Source organism: Amphiprion ocellaris, chromosome 4 (assembly GCF_022539595.1).
Source record: "Amphiprion ocellaris isolate individual 3 ecotype Okinawa chromosome 4, ASM2253959v1, whole genome shotgun sequence".
Classification (NCBI taxonomy): Eukaryota; Metazoa; Chordata; class Actinopteri; family Pomacentridae; genus Amphiprion; species Amphiprion ocellaris.
The window spans coordinates 382,073-399,789 of NC_072769.1; the positions used below are offsets into that span (position 1 = coordinate 382,073).

At 43.7% G+C, this 17,717-nt stretch overlaps 1 protein-coding gene across 3 annotated transcripts in view; it reads right to left on the reverse strand.

Annotated features, from left to right (window-relative positions):
• Positions 1-17,717, reverse strand: part of znf827 (zinc finger protein 827) — a 71,780-nt gene that overhangs the window by 23,991 nt on the left and 30,072 nt on the right. For all 3 annotated transcript variants that reach the window (XM_023262238.3, XM_055009871.1, XM_055009870.1), the window contains exons 5-6: positions 12,806-13,084; positions 1,613-1,855 (exon numbers count right to left, since the gene is read on the reverse strand). In XM_023262238.3, the coding sequence (XP_023118006.1) occupies positions 1,613-1,855; positions 12,806-13,084 (522 nt within the window). The remainder of the gene's footprint in view (positions 1-1,612; positions 1,856-12,805; positions 13,085-17,717) is intronic.

Below are 17,717 nucleotides of genomic sequence, written 5' to 3' on the forward strand. Positions count from 1 at the left end.
CGATTGATTAATCAATCACCTGCTGAGCTGAATCAAACTCTTAACAAGCCTAATATTATATTTCACAAACAAATTGATAATTTGTCCTGGCACTAGAGAGGGCGCTCCATATTTCAGGTGGAGTGCAGAGCCTCTGCTATAAAATGCAACGCTGAAAATAAACTCCTGTAAATACATGTTCATATAAAAAGCATGAATATATAGTGAGAAGTGTCAGTAATTGCTCGTGTTTTTCAAAAAGTACTCGTGCCTCTGAGGTTACTGCAACTTTACAAGGTTGGCAAATAATTTTAAGAGGTTTCTAAGTGGTAAGTAAAGCAAGAATTGTAAAGTCAGCCACTACCTGCCCAGCTAATGTGAGCAGATCACAGGTTTTCAGTATTCAGTAGTAAAGAGCACTATACAAAATGCCTGAGAATGGAGCCATATGTGTGAGTTTCAAGGCGATGTACTGAAGTGAATTTCAAAGCTGCAATCATCTCAGTGTTCAGAGCGACCTTGCTACTGATGTGTCTCTGAGGTCCTACTGCTCTGGGTAATTCATATTGATTGCTCATTGTGTGACAGCAGCCCACTCTGTTCCAGTCCCCCACACATTCAAACCCAGTTCTAAGGGGGCAGTTGTCGCTGTTGCAAGGCTAGTGATGCCCTGGCCTGCCTGGGTGGGCATACTGTGTATCCCCACTGCCCTCTCTACCCTCCTTATCCTCTGCCCACCACTAAAACCCACCACCGCCGCCGCCACCCCTACCCAAAACACCCCACTCCGTCACACTGCTCGCCAAGGACAGAGGTCTCTTTCCACGTTGCCATGGAGATGCCGCACGGGAGAAATGTAAAGGGAGGAGGGAGGGCGGGAGGCAGTGAGTGAGGGAGTGAGGGAGGGAGGGGAAGTGCAGGGGGAGAGTGTGTGCAGCCAAGTGTGCTTGAGCCGGCATGTCTGAAAACGAGTCAAGGGAGTTAGAGAGAGAATGAGAGAAAGGAGGAGAGGGCGGAGGGACGAGGGGGCACATGTGCAGACACCACTCCCCATGGGGCCTTGTGTGAGTGTGTAAAGGTGTGCATGCAAGACTGTGTGGGAAAGAAGGACTGTCAATGTGTGAATTTGTGAATATGTGCAAGAAGAAGGGAGGGGGGAAATAAAAGAGATTTTTTACACAATCTTGTTTCTCTATATGGCCTTTAAGTGAAGCAATCAGAGGCTGGATAGAGCCGGGGCCACAACCCAGGACTACAAGCCTGACCCCCCCCAGCACACACTCACACACACACATATCTGCCTTTTCTCTGGGGGCCAATGGATACACCTCAAAGCTCTGTCTTAATCTAGCAACACAAACAGCTGTCTGCTGCCTTCAATGTCACTTTCATGGCCGGGCAGGTAAAAAGCAGGATGTCATTACATGGCATATATCCTTGACTTTACTACAGAGCCACCAGAGGATGGACATGGAAACATGTAGGTTTTATAGTCAAGTATCACAAACTGCCCAAGGTTTACACGCTGGTGCTGCGGGGAGATGATGCTATACACCCAGTGTGTGTTACAGATCTCCTGTGGATCAAAAAAAAATGAGGAGTGCCAAGTAGCATGTGGCTCGAAGGAACATACCTGACAATTTGAACAACAGTTCAGAGGCCATTTTGACCGATATGTCTTGGGAGAAGAGATCTTTCTGGGGGCAGGCCAATGTCTCGGGGAGGTTACTCATTGGCTCATTCTTCTCACTCGCCCCTAAAGTGCTGAAGGCCAGCAGGTGAGAGGCAGGTGGTGAGGGTTCTGCAGGTGGCGGGTCCACCTCCATGGGCTCTGCCTTTACTTTCACCTTCTGGTACTGGGCATCTTTATTGTTCTCTGCAGGAAATAATTGAACAAAGGGATAATTACCGGTCAGAGTTTCATCAAACAGATTCAACCAATACACATTATTTAAGGGTAAAGATTTAGATTTGTTCACAGAAGATTCAGATTCAGATTCACTTTATTGTCATTGCAACAAGTGCAACGAAAGGTAAGGTGCAGGCCATACAGTGCAAAATACAAAATATATATATAAAAGCTTTGTAATAATAAAAACAAAAACACAAAAACAGAATGGTGGCTACTGTGAATACCAGCCAGAAAAATCGAAACCTGTTCAACATAATGCAATGTGCAAAAGGCATCTTACTAAAAAAGTTTGGGTACTGTACATTGCTACATTATACATCATACTACATTTTAGAGTGAATTTTTATTGATATTTGACAGGTTTAGTTACTAACTATTTAAGAGAATAAAGAATTGACATAAAACACAATACACTTTTTAAATTAAATCAGCAGTTCCAGCCTTTGTGGCTTGTTGCCATTTACAAACCTCATCATGTTCCAGGTATCTATAAATTGTTATTTTAAATGTTCCATCAAAAGTGATTCCCCCTGAAACCTTCTCAGATGGTTTCATTTAAAGAACAGTTTGAATTCCAAAGAGATAAAACTCCCCATTTTTTTTTCAAAAAAGACAAGAACACAAACACAAATTTGTGTATCAAAACTGTGTTTTTATTCCTTTCTTACTCCGTTAATGACCTCACCTCTTCCCTGAAACTTCTGATACAGACAGATACTTTTCCTCAGTGAGATTTTGAGTATAAGACTTTTACTTACGTACTTTTACTTACATAGAAACGTAATACTTCTTCCACTGCTAGTATATGTTGTTCTTTATTTGCCCAAACTACAAGTACATCTCATATAATTAGAATATGGGGATATTATTATTATTGTTATTATTAGAATATTATTTGTTGTAATTTTGATCATAACAACTTGCAGCTCAGGGAACCTCTCTAAAATAAATCAAAATATTAGAATATTTCACAGCAGGCCACAAAGATGCCAATCAAGGACCCCTAGACACTCCTACAAAGTCCTAAGAAGACTTTTACTCAGCCAATTAACTCCAAACATCTGCAAAAAGCCTTTAATTTCTCAGCCTGGTTCAGTACACACAACCACAATCATGGAGAAGACTACTGATTTGACAGTTGTCCAGAAGACAATCACTGACACCCTCCACAAGGAGGATAAGATTAAAAAGTACATTGCTGAAAGGGCTGCTGACTGTTCACAGAGTGCTATATCAAAGCATATTAACAGAAAGTTGACTGGAAGGAAAAAGTGTGGTAGGAAAAAGAGCACAAACAAAAGGGATGACTGCAGATTGAGAGGATGGTCAAGAAAAGCAGATTCAAGAATGTGGGAGAGATTTACAAGAAGGGGAGGCTAGAGCCAAAACATCCAGAGCGACCACGCACAGACGTGTCCAGAAAATGGGCTACATGTGTCGAATTCCTACTGTCAAGTCCTCCTGAACACCCAACACCACCAGAAGCATCTTACTTGGGCTAAGCACAGAAAGAACTGGACCATTGCTAAGTGGTCCAAAGTCCTCTTTACAGACAAAAGTAAAATTTGCATTTCTTTTGGAAATCAAGGTCTTAGAGTCTAGAGGAAGAGAGTAGGGCCAAAGGATCAAAGTAGCTTGAAGTACAGTGTGAAGCTTCTATTGTCAGTGATGATTTAGGTGCCATGTCATCTGCTGGTGTTGGTCAAGTATGTATAATCAAGTCCAAAATCAACACAGCCATCTACCAGAAGATTTTGGAGCACTACATGCTTCCATCTACTGTACAGCTTTTTGGAGATGCAAATTTTGTCTTCCAGCAGAATCTGGCATCTCCTCACACTGCCAAAGGGTCCACGGATCATGACATCACAGTGCTAGATTAGATCTGAAGTCCATAGAAAATCTGCGGTGTGTTGTCAAGAGGAAAATAGGACGAACCAGAACCAACAATAAAAAAGAGCTGAAGGCAGCTATCAAGGGAACCTGGGCATCTATTAACCCTCAGCAGTGCCACAGGCTGATGGCCTCCCTGCCAAGCCACATTGCTGCAGTAATTGAAGCAAAGGAGTCCTGACCAATTACTGACAGAGCATACATGAACATACTTTTAAGAGTTTGGATATTTCTGAACTATAAATTCTTTTTTAAATTGGTCTTTGTACACCTTGTGAAATATTTTGAGATTAACTTGGGGGGGGTCGTGGGCTGTAAGTCAAACAAATAATGGCATGTACTGAGTCTAGAATATATACAAGTTTCCCTTTAGGCAATTTCTGATGAAAAATATTGAACTTTTTCCACCATATTCTGATTACATGAGATGCACCTGTATAGATCACCCACATTATTATTTAGCAACAAGCAAAATGCAAAAAAAAAAAAAAAAAAAAAAGTTACAGGACCAACTGTACTGAATTCCATTAAAATGCCTCATGTTTAATTAACTGTTCAGACTAGGAGAGGATAACTTTTAGCATTATTTACAAGCACTAAGTATAGGCATTCTGAACATTTGATCTCTGTCATTTACTTTTATTGAAAATATTTCCTGAAAGTCTCAGTTATTGAATTTTCTAGGATTAATAAAGTACAGTGAGTGAGTTAGACCGAGGACACTGTGGGCATCTTTCATTTCTCAAAATTTAAATCAATAAACTCCGCTCGCCTGATCATGCAATAACAAAACATCACTTTTTGACTAGGACTTCTAGGTTCAAGTAAATTAAGTATCTGGCATCCATATTTAGAGATGCTGCATGAATGAAATGAAATTGAAAATGAGGAAATCCTAATAACAGCCAAAACATGAGCATTGCCTCTAAAGCCGAGCTGAGCCGGTTAGCATCTAGCTGTGTGCTTATTAGGGCAAGAGGGCAGCGGGAGGTCACACTGTCGCTTGGGGACGGCTCCAGCAGCTCATGTAGGTTCACTGAAGCAAACGGGAACGTCAGTAAAAACACATTAAATGTTAACTAAGAAGCAATGAATCTAGGTTTATGATAATGAGAGGTGGTAGGGGCTTTTCAGCACACAAACAATAGTCAGAAAGGTGAAAAGAGCCGTCGAATCCCATCTCTTACGAGTTCAAATAGTGAGCAGGCTAAAAATAGTCAAGAGGGAGATGGCAGCTGTTAGGAATGTCCTGAACTGATCTGCAGGCTCAGACACGGACTCTCCTCTATCTATGGATATTAAACTAAAGACTGCCGGCTGCCATAAAAAAATATTGCAATCTATTAAAAGGAAACAGTGATGCAAGATTTATTTTCTAAATGGGTTGCTATTCCAATGTCAAAAATTAGTCCTCTAATGGTTTTCAGAGCTAAATTTTCTAGATTTAATGTTGGTCTGTGATGGGTAACAGTAAGTATATACTGTGCAGCTGCATAATGTGGAAAAAATGAAGTGGATCCGAGGCAGAAAACCAAGAAAAAAAAAAAAAAGATGGGGGACATCCTTTAGCATCTGTATTTCCAAGATAGCTGATCTTTGACCAGAGTGATGGCAGGAGGCAGTGTCTCAGTGTGATGACAAACAGAAGCAAGACAAAGCAGTGGGGTTGATACAGAGCTGCTGACATGGCGACTCAGCACGATTATGGGATATATGAATTTGGCAGGGCATCGGGAGCAGTGGGAGGGGCAGGCGGAGGTTAGGAGAGCTGGAGAAAGAGGAGGGAGGAAGGGGGATACAAGACAGTAACCCTGTGCTAACCCTGCTACCCCTCCCCTCGCATTTTCTACTCGTCTGCTTCAACAAGGCTGACGTGAGCCACAAAAAAATGGACCTACAGTACATAGTGTGCACGCAAAAATACGTACTGATTTGGTGTGCTTGTGCGTGTGTTAAGGTGGATGAATTAAAGTGGACCTCCTCCCTGAGGTCCAGGTGTCTGGTTTATTGGTAGTAACCAGCATGTGGGGGACACTGACAACCATCAGCCCCACTAATCCCTTAATCAGGTGGCCAGAGTTGGCCAAGAGTAACCTAGGAGAGGCTGATGGAGGAGCAGAGCAGCAGAGGAGAGAGAGAGGAGCACTGCACTGCAAGGGTCAACCAAGGGACACATGAGCTTCCATCACTGGATCACCACCCTAACGACAGAGGCTGAGTGGACTGCTGTGCTGCAAGAAAACACAAAACACATCGTCGTGCTAACGGACAGTATATGTAGTTGAGCTCCTAGTGCCGGGATAAACACACTTACATCCCAAAGAGCCATAATGGGCAGATCACATGGCCCAGAGAGAAACCATTTGATTGTAAACACTCCGACACCACAATGAAAGCATCACATCATAGCAGGCCAGATGAAAAGTCTACCTGTCACAAAATAAAAAATGAAAATATGGCCTCACTCCCACACTGATAATAGCTATGGCTTTTTGGTTTGGGTCACGACCTAATGTTCTGAAGCCATAAAAAGCAGCCCTCAGTCTGCCTGAATCTAGCTTGTGTGTGTCTGTATGCGAAAGTGAATGTGTGTGTGTGCGTGTGTGTGTGTGTGTGTGTGTGTGTGTGTGTGTGTGTGTGTGTGTGTGTGTGTGTCATCCCCTCTAGTGCAGAAGCCTCCTCTGTGATACACCAGCTGCCATTAGGCCACAGAATAAGGTCTGGAAAAATGTCTCGGTGTGTGTGTGTGTGTGTGTGTGTGTGTGTGTGTGTGTGTGTGTGTGTGTGTGTGTGTGTGTGTGTGTGTGTGTGTGTGTGTGTGTGTGTGTGTGTGTGTGTGTACAAAACCGCTCATGCCCTTTCTCAATAAATATCATAGCTTTCCTTTCGTGTCAGTGTCGCTCCAAATCTTTTCAAAATTATTTGAAAATATGTGAACAAAACTCTACAAATACAAACAAAACCTGAACTGAACACATTTTTGTGATTTGTAACAAGTAAATAGGGTTAAACTACAGTTAGTTTAGATACACGTGTTTTTGTCATTAAGGCAAAACGCTCAAATATTTTAAACTGCTATTTGGTGGTCTATATTGTGATATCTGAAAGAAAGAGAAGTCAAGAAAATTGGATTCCAAAATATTATGTTATTACAAGTAATGTAATATTAATCTTGCAACAAAAGCAGAACATCCTCCGCAGAGTTTGGCTGCCTCTTGTCGGAACATTAGATTTTTTTTTAACTGGCAGGTGCGGACAGGGACAACACAGTCCAATGTAACTTGCAACACTACGGTTTAATTTATCTCAGCCATTTTCAATTTAAACATCAATATTTGAAGAGGGGAGTGAGGCTACATAAAAACACTAAAATTACTTTGTTGCATCTGGGGTATATCGTTCCATTAAAATTAGATTTTTTAAAAACTTTTACTGCAGAATGCCTGTGAGCGTTCCTTGCTTTCCCAAAGGCTTTGACAGTGAATTGCTTAAGTTGTTTGTAAATTTAAGAAAAGGCGTGACAATTAAGTACACTTGCATGCATCTTTGTTGTTCAGTTTTATATTGCTCTATTCAGGTTTAGTTTCAGCGCTCAAGCCTCCTGTCTCCATTAAACAAGTGCATGAGGATCCTATTTGCTAAGCAGTAATAATCTGTCTGAATTAAGTTGGTTAAAACTTTTGTTTGTGTGACCATCAGCCAAAATCTTTCAAAGGAAAACTCATATCAACTTAATTAGGAATGTAATGGCAACGATTCTGCTCACGGTCACAATGTGCTTAAATGTGAACTGTACGCCTGGTTACTATAAATGCACTACACACACCTTGTTCCTTTTTACAGCTCCACACAAGCTCTGAGTTGGACTGAAAGTGACTGTGGTTTGTGTGATGTTCCGTTTTTAGTGATCAACTTTGACCTCAGGTGTCTGCTTGAATCTGCGTGGACTTGACAGCCTGTGCTGCTGAGAACATACAGTAGGAAGGTACTCACCCGGCATGGATTTGTAATTACACTTGGATGAAAACAGTCGCATACCGTTAGCGATTTAATGCACGCAAAGTCAATTTATGGCGCCACTTTGATGCATCGAAAGCACAGGAAGAAAAATTTGGACTGACAGGCAGTGAGGGAGACAGACAGAGGAAGAGGAGAAGACGAAGGACAAAGAGAGGGGAAAAAACTGTCAAAAAGTGCCAGAAAAAGAACACCCGAGGGTACGAGGAGGGAAAGAAGAAAGCAGAATGAGAAGAGAAAGAAGAGCTGGGGGAGGACAGAAGGATGAGGATTGGCTAGAGCCTAAATGACAACCTCTCCACCTCTCCCCCCTCCCGTTATCCTAGTCTACCCTTCTCCCTGCTCTGTTATTCCACATCTCTCTCTATCCCTGCCCCCATCCCTCGCTCTCTCAATCTCTCTATTCTCCTGCTCTCTAGCCGACCTGCTCAGACAGGGGTGAAGAGTTCAGGCGCTTCAAAGGCTGCAGTGTGGAGACTGCATGTCATGTGGGAGCCACAGCAGCCTTGTCTGCAGACTTCACAGACAGCTGCTGCTACAATTGATCCTCGACCAGCTAGTGCTCAGTAGTTGAGCCTTCCAACGGTTGCAAACTGCAGCCACGTCTGACTCTAGAGCAGTGCGGCTGATAAACAGCCCAAAAGGAGCCAGATATGGCCCCTATGAAGTGGTCCTAAACAAACACATTTGGCACAGGCTGGAGCTAATCTAGGGCTACTAAAGCTTTATCATATAAGGTCAAGACGTAAGGTGGCGAACGATTGTCTCGGTAATTCTATCAATCAATCCTGAATAGAAAGGAAGCACTTGGGAAACAAACACATGCAGCCAGGGCCAAAGGGAATCAACTGTGCATCTCTGTAAACAGAGCTATAGGCAGTGATGAGAAGCCAGTGAGACAGATATGGAGGTAGGGAGGGCGGGAGTAAGAGAGGTCAGCGAGCGGCCACGATGAGGAGGCACGGTGAGGACACTGTCAGAGCACTGTAGAGCTTAATGTAAGGTACTAATGTACAGTAATGCCGGTGTTGTGAAATAGAATGGTAAACAGCTTAGTCAGTATCCTGGGATTGGCTATCCCAAGTAAACAGTGAATCCTTTCATTTGTGATTAAAGAAAATAATAATACGCATCACCTTCACTTACTAATTGAAAGGAAATGGCTATATGTACATATTTTAAAACGCAAATTTAACGTTAATATGATAAATACTACACTAAGTGCTCCGTTTGCTTAGTTTTTGGATCTTTCCAAATCTTGCTTTGTTGTATTTTCACCTGGAAATTAAATAAATAAAAGGTTTCCATTGTGTTTATTGAAAAAGATTAAATCCTTTTCTTTGGCACTTTGCTGAATAGCGCACTCAGTTCTACACATTGCAGGCAAACAATATCATGAGAGTGACATCTGAAACAATCCTGGCAAGTTTAGAGTGTTGAATCTAGAATTCAGGTGTCATTCCCACTTTCCTGCGTCTTGCCATATTCACCTAATTGCTTTGCCACACAAACAGAACCATGACATTATAGTTTCTACTAAAATCACATACATCCACCATCAACAGACCAACAGGGATAAACACCAGTTAATATTAAACTGGGGGGGGCGCATTGTTGTTGCACCTTCAAGATGGCTGCAGAGGTAGTCACCGAGCTGCACTGATATCTGTATTCCAGAAAGAGCTGGCATGGCGGAACACGCCACACTGCACACTGCTGCAGTTGCATTACACGTCACACCTCTGACTTGAGAACACTGGCATGTTAGCACAGACTGAAGCTGCATCACGCCGGCTTGTTGCGTTCCGTCTGAAGTAGAAGTGGAGGCATAATGAGGGGGGGCTTTCTTAGTGGCATTATAGCATGATTTCTGCTGAATGCGCGTATAGAGTGCGGTTTCTGTAATAACCAAAGGAACCTCATAAGTTAAAAATTTGTAGCTGTCAGTTTGGTTCAAAGTCTTTCTGCTCCTTAGTGGTCAAAATGGCTTAATGCAACTTTTATTAGCAAGGTAACGAGCACTGTAGAGGGGAGAGGGCCAGTAAAATGTCCTCAGAGATGGAAGGCCTGTTCCTAAGGAATAAGGAATGAGTTAACTGAGTACAAAGTGTGATTTCACACCTATAGTGAGGGTGGCTGGATGGTGAGTGGGTGGCACGGCTGTTACCCACACGATGCCAGCCTGCCAGGGCACCACCTAGGGCCCGACAACCCCCTTCCCCCTCCCTTACTGTGACGCCATGTTCCCCTTGCCCTGCAACACCAGTGCCCATCTGCTAGGACACGTTAGCCGCTGGCGCCAGGGACTATTTAGCCTGGCGTAATTAGCCCCCAGACACCAGCAGCCTGGTTTTAAACAGATGTGGGGGAGGTAGCGCTAGCAAGGCGACTCAACACGACCAACAAATGTTTGATAAGGAAGAGGGGGGGAGAGAAAAGAGAAGAAGTGACCTAGTTAAAGGGATGATGCAACTCATGTTACAGCACAATGGGCAGTAATGATGACAACCCCACTTGCTCTAACTGTCCAATGTCACGGTCGAAGAAGGATGAGCAGCAGAAACTTAATTAGGCTGTGTCCATTTGTTACACTGAGAAATAAGAATGAAGAAATGACAGACACATAGCCATGTTTTGAAGAAAGAAAATGAGAAGACTAAACTAACAATGTGTTTTCCTTATCTAAGTATCCTCACTGGGTTATTGTGTTCTGTGTGTGACCTTTAGCAGGGGACAGAGGAGGTTACAGTGTAGATGCCCTTGAACCTCAGGACCATAATCACACGTGACTGTAACGACAATGACCTTTCCCTGGTTCTCTCCTTTCGTCCTTACCATCTTTCTCTCCCTCCCTTCCCCCCAGGGTCATACGAGGGTCCAGACTCTTGTCAAGGCTGTCACTCTAGACAGCCCTCTCCATCTACCGCCCCCACTGTTGCCATGGCAATGGACGGCACTGCGCTCCGAGGACTGTATGAGGGGGCAGAGGGAGCCAGTGGATGGATGAACGCTGCAGCATCTTTCCCTAACCTAGGTCAACCTTGCAGAGCTAGTGTAAGTAATGGGAGGGGATAAACGCTGGCCATGCTGCTTGAGGACCGAATAAACTGGCAGGATAACGTCAGTGCAGGGATTGCACAGAGCAAAAGTGAGAGGGAGAACAATGATGAACAAAGAACTTAGGTAGAGGCATTACAGTGAAGGAATTTATATACTGCTCACATCACTGTCTCCATTTACACTCACAGGCCAATACCTTACATGTGGTTTATCTGTCATTTTTAAAGTCGGAATCATGTCATCTCTGCTCTCTTTAAGCACACACACGCACACACAAAAGCACATGCACACACACACACAGGGAAACGTGACCTGGGGGCAGGCAATGGAGCAGCACACGTGTAGTACCACAGAGCTCCCAGCCAGCATGAGTCACTCTGAACACCAGTCGACCCAGAGAGAACAATGGCAACCGGTGTGTCTGTCAAGCACACACACATTGGCAGAGGATGAAAAGCCACGGATGGAGCAACGCCCCACTGCGCTACCATCAGACTGCCATTTACTTTGAGCTTTTTTTTCTTTAACAATGTGGATGCATATTGCACTAGTGTGTCACATTGTAAATTTTACGGCTGCGGAATTTTATTACAATCACAGTTCCGGTGTTTAAATCAGCCTGTAATTTTGCTGTATTTATAAATTAAAGATACACCCGGGTGCATGCTAAAATATGTGTTCATTCAAAAGAATACGCTATACACAGTATGCATGTATAGCCATTAAATATTCAATAAGGACAGGTATTATTCAGCAAATAATTCAGCTAGAAAGCTAGTTATGTCAGTGCATGCTGATACATACTTCAGCTTGTTTCATTCTTGACTGCCTGAGAGATGCTCTCCAGCAGCCCACAGTGGACAAACACCTGTCCATAACACACTTGAACCCGGCCTGGCATTCAGCAGTGATTTTGATGTCGGATAAAATGAGCACCTGCTTTAAAACTGTATTTAGCAGTGACACAAACTGTGTAGTAAGCTAAAAACAATGGCAGCATTCGCATTATGCCAAGTGAAGCAGCACACACACTGTGCTACAACATAACGAACGAGGTTTGAGTTCCTGCCCGAGGACTTGTTACCAACAGTCTTTCTGAGTTCAAACCTGAAGGTGTAAAGGCTAAATCATGCTGCACTGGATGAAGTCAGAGCAGTCCACACAGGTTCAAATATGGTGCATGTCAAAAATGTGACTCTTAAACTGTCTGCCATCGAGCAAGAGGCATGTCAGAGTTGAGTTTCAAGTTCAATAATGCAGGCAGATAACACATAGAATATGCTATTTGCTGGCCTTGTTTTTAGAGGGATGTGAGAGTGAAAAAGAGTGGAGTACACAAAATAAAACTACAATTTGTTCCACAAAAGTTGCAATAACCTGATGCAGACAAGTGTTAAAACAATATACTGTCAAAACCACTGACATGCGTTTCATCACAGAGGAAGTCGAGGCTTTGCAGTCAAATCTAGAGCAGATACTTCAGAGAAACAAAGACTATTTCACTGCATAGGTATGTTTTTATCGCCCTTGAGAGTCGTCCAGTTTTAGCTCAGTGAGGTGTGCCACGGTACAAAACAACAGTGACAATCAGTGTCATAACCTTTGGCCTACAGCTAACCCCCCGAGCTGATCTGAAACTCAAACAGCCGACTGGTCCAACAAATATCAGTATCACAGTGCGCGACCTGTTCTTTCCAAGAAATACTTGTCATCGTATATATACCGTATGTTTGCATTTATAGTTTTAGACAAACTTCGAAAATACAACATATACGTACAATGGATATACACGCAATTTCGATACCGCAGACTTAATGCTTTGCATAGATGTAGAAGAATTACTGAATTGACTGTTTTGCGGGTCGTTCTAAGAACTACAAAGCTCATTTGCATTGCTCCTTTATCACACATATACGCAAATCTATAGATAAGCGTACACCCTACCTGAAAGCTTAATCAGCAGCTCGGAGGCCACCTTAACATTGATATCCTGGCTCAGCAAGCTGTTTTTAGCCATGGGGCTTCCTTCCCTCGGCTTCAGTGGCCCTGAGCGCTCTGTGGCTCCTACGGTCCCCGTCGGCCCGTCCTGGCAGAAAGTCACAGGAAAGTTTGGCTGAACCTGGCTCTGGGACTGAGAGGAAGGTCTAGGACTCAGTGCTTCCTCCACTTTGGGCTCTTCCTTCAGGTGGAACGGAGACTTGAGTGTCTCCCTCTGGTTGGCCGCTGCAGGCAAAAAGATAGAAGAGATCAAAGGAATAAAGATGATGAAAAGAATATTGGTGGTGACCAAACAGGTGACGTTTCTTGGGTGCTTTAAACGGTGTGTATAAAGTTTAAAAGGGATTTAATATGGTAAAGTCGACAATAAAAGAAAACATGTATATGGAGCTTCTGCGATTGCGATGAGATTATCAAATCACAGTTTCTTTCAGCAAACCATTAATATGAGTGATGAAGCATATATATTAATATATACACACAACGTTGAGCACCACACACAAAAATGCAAATTAAATGAAACAACAAAGTAGTCCACAGTGGCCTTCAAAAGTCCTATTGTGGCAACGGGCACCACAGTGGGCGTACTGTGGGCTAACACAGATGGTGCAACCCCATGATCTCTTTTGGTCTTCAGGGTATCCACAACAAATTCCCCGTTCCTCTGCTGCTTCTTTCCTCCTTCACACCGCTCCTCATCTATCACATTCATTTCTATGCACTTTAATCTCAGTTCTATTCAACCTAAAGTCAGGTTTCCTCATCTCTTCTTGCTTTTGACATCGCCTGAATCCCCTTCAGACATAAGGACATGAAATAATTCCAGCAGATCTTAGAGTGGGATAGTAATCAGCTAAGGCCTTGTCTGCCATCTCTGCAGTGTGTAGCCTAGGTTAGGGAGTGAACTGTCACATGGATCCCTCTGCTCTAAAGTCATCTTCAAGAGAAACTGGGCCACATCTAATCCGCCTTAGATGAATAATTAATAATTAGACATGGAGCAACTTCCGATAGCCGACTAGAAAAGAACAGCAGGGCAAGTGCCTCTCTTTGTGTCTCTCAGCACATTCCACTACTCTCTGTACTAAAGCGAAGGTTTACACAGGCTATAGCTATAGCTTAGAGGACTGTTGAAATATAAAATGGCTATAAAACACTGAGTGGAGCTCAAGAAATATGACCTAAAATATGTTACATTTGTCTTTGGACAGTCACTTGATATCTGTTTCATTCAGGGAGGGTTAAAGGATACCATTGTCCACTACTGTTAACTGACTACCAGCAGGTCTACCCTGCCATTTTTCAGAGCTAATTTTAGTACAGAGTTCTTTGTTGAGTGGACTGGCTTGCAAAGGAAAATTAAAGTTGAAATAGTTTCATTAATAATTTAAAGTTGTGATGTTTGAGCTAAATTCAAGGTTAATTGCAAAATGTATTTTCTCACAATGTCATAATATTCAAAGAATAAACATTTTTCTTTTGACTCATCAAACATTTTGCTACTTATTTTTCAGACTTAATAGGACTAACTGAGTGATTAAAAAATCATCAGCTAGGATTTTACCTGTAAGGACCAGTCGTAGAGGTTCATGTTAGTCTCAGCTAATGTAAAGCAATGTTACTTTGATCTTGTTTTTAAAACTGTAAATATTAACCAACATGAATGCTACAGTATCTGCAACAGTGTGACGAATTTGAATGTGAGTGAAGAGGCAGAACCTTGTTGCTATGGCGAAGTATAAAAGGCAGGCCCTCCCAATGATAACCCAATGTAGCAGAGCTTGTTTACTGTATTTCTACATTTATCTTTGTTAATTACATAAAACAAACAAGGCTCAGAGTTATTTCTCCCCACAACACAAATCATTTGAAGTATGATGTCATAAAAAAGCAATGGTCATGCAATGTGAGACAATCTAATTGCAAAAACAGTTGAGGAGCTGCTCAGGAGCCATGTTGATATTAAAGTTCACCTCTGTAATTACCAGTAAGTGCTAACGTTGAGGGTGGCATCGTGTGTACATGTACTGACACAATTTTTGACACTTGTACAGCTTGAAACCTGCACACCCAAGCATGTACTCTCAATCTGTCTCTCTCTCACACACAGGGCATGGATATAAGAGAGGCCATCACTCTTGGGCAGACTGCTGTCCAGTCTCCTCTGGCCCCAGCAGAGATCTGCTCTGCTCCTCACCCCACCGTCTCACCTAACATCTCTAACCGCCACAGGCCTGCCGCCCCCTGCCCGCATCATCAATCTGTGCCGGCTCCGGCCCCTCTGATTAATGATGATCTATGCCGGAGGGATAGAGGGCTCAGGGACGGGGGATACGGGGCAAGAAAAGGGGACAGGTGCTGGTGTTCTGACCACCCATGTGATGCCATGATGCCACAATGCCACACCATGGCGGGCTGGGGCTGCGGTTCAAGAGGGCGAGAAGGGAAGAGGGGAAAAGGATAGGAGGGGTGAGGGGGGCAGTGCAGTGACCTTCAAGTTCAGGGGCAGTGGCGCAGGGTCGCACACGGCACCAGCTGGAAATGTCACACTGTCAGATGTCAGCGGGCAGGCTAAGTATAACCTGGTCAGCACCTGGAAGGACGTCCTCTAATTAGAAGCGTGTTGGGCCATGTCGGATCAGACAGGGACAGCACACTTGGTCACCGCCTTGCAAACACACATAAAAATACACTGTCACATTTAACCATGCATGCACACACATATCCGTGTTGTCAGAGGAATCTTCAATTTGTGTTGCCACATGCAACTGTACGCATGTTGTGTCACAACGCATTCAAACCCTACGTGTTCACCGCACTGCTCATAAGCCACTGACTAATACACTCAACATAATCTTAGATTCTCAAATTCTTCTCCTCATGAGAACAAAAACAACTCCAGGACGTGCACTCACACACAAAGTCACACCACTCCAGTGACCTTTTGGATTGTCGCTATAAATAGAGTGTATTTCCACTCAGAATCTATGTTACAGAGCCCAATGAATTATTTAGTAGCCCAATCCAATGGGCAAGTTTTTCATTCCTCCATGCTGATGGCTCAAGAACAAAAAGACGGAGAACAGTACCAACATGAGCAGTTCAGCCAACAACACCAAGCTTACACTTTAGCCTTTTGTCTGTCAAAGTTTCACAATCACAATAGCATCACGAGCATCCGGTCTCTGGCAGATCATTTTGTGAAGTGAACACAGCTCGGCGGAGGAGACGGGCATCTCTGGGTGACTGGGCTTCACTTTTGTGAGCTTCCTGCCTGTGGTGACTACGTACCAAGACCAGTGTCAGCTCCCTGTGCATGATACTGTAAGGCTGGTTCTAACTCAGGCTTGACGATGCTATCAGTTTGTCTCCATGTTATCACACCCCTCTGACACCTGCCACCAACGCTACCTCCATTGCCATTCTCTTGCCTGTTTCTCTCCCCCCTCACCACACTTTTCTCTTGTGCCTCATCCGTCTCACTGCCAGGCGCTTGTCCACTCCACCTCACCTCTCGCTCCATGGCCAGGGCTGCCGTCAAATAACTTCATTAGCTTTCCACCTCTGTCACGCCGGCCTGCTCCCCCTCTGACAATTGGCTGCTGTTTTCTCCCGGACAAAAAAAAAAAAGCACAGGACTACGTGGGGCAGGTTGAGAACCCAACAATAGCTGACAGTGTGCTAGACACCGGACAGTGATACTGATGGCTGCAGTGGGGATGTATGGACCAGAGGTCACACACAAAAGGCCTGCCTGTATCTGCTCATGCAGAGCTGGAAAGCAAAAGACACATCAGATTAAATCTAGATGTTCACATCAAGACAAAACTGAGGACATTTTAAAATCAAAAACATTCTGAGTGAAACACGGCCCTCACAGTATTGTACTCATGAACATACATTAGGTGAACACAAAAATGATATCTATAGCTATGACAAAGACGTAAAAATGATGGGGAACAAAAATCAGCATTCACATAAAGTACTCCGGGTTTTCCCTCTACGGCGTTAAAATTCTACCTCTGCATCATATTACTGGAGCAAAGCATTGCATGCAAGATACTCTCCCAGGAAAAAGATAAATAAGACAACTGCAGAAGCATCATGACAGATACAACACCTCCCACAACCCCCTGCATGCCAATTATTCACACCCAGCCAGGGTCAAGCTCGTTGTGCCTGTGTCACCGCAGCGGGGGGTTGGGGTGGTGTTCGGAGGGTGTGCAGTGCCCACTGTCATTATTAACTCAGGGTCCACTGGGCACGGGGTAGGGGCTGTGCATTTCAAAGTGCCTCGGTGGCTTTCATCTCTGAATCAAAATGTGGATCACACTGGATAGCTAACGGTTGTGTCAGCGTGCAAGGATAAAAATCAAAGGGATCAGTATAACACTCAATGGAAAGCAGAGCAGCCCAAAAAATGATATGCTTATTATGTCAGAGGTCAGGAAGAGTTCACTGGCTTTTTATGCCTGGGGAACTCGATGCAACTCCCTCTTTGCCTCTTACTCCCTCTCCCTCGCTGTCACTTTATCTGTCTCTTGTTTTTTTTTTTTTTTTTTAATCTTTCCCTCTGCAGCTTTTTATACGTTTCCCCCTCACCCCCCTCTCATAGGCCTAGTGGGATTGAGGCACTGAGACAGCAGTGTAAAAGCAGGAGGGATGAGCTGCTCGTGTCCATACTCAATCTGGGTTGGCAGGGAGGTCAAAAGAAATAGAGTCTAGAGGTCCCAGGAGGAACTTCCTCACCTCTCCCTCCCTGGCTGCTCCGTGGCATGGATAAGTCTCACAAAGATCTGAGCCCACTTCCTCTCAGTTTCATAACCTTCTTTCTTTAATTCCACCCCTCAACAAAGCG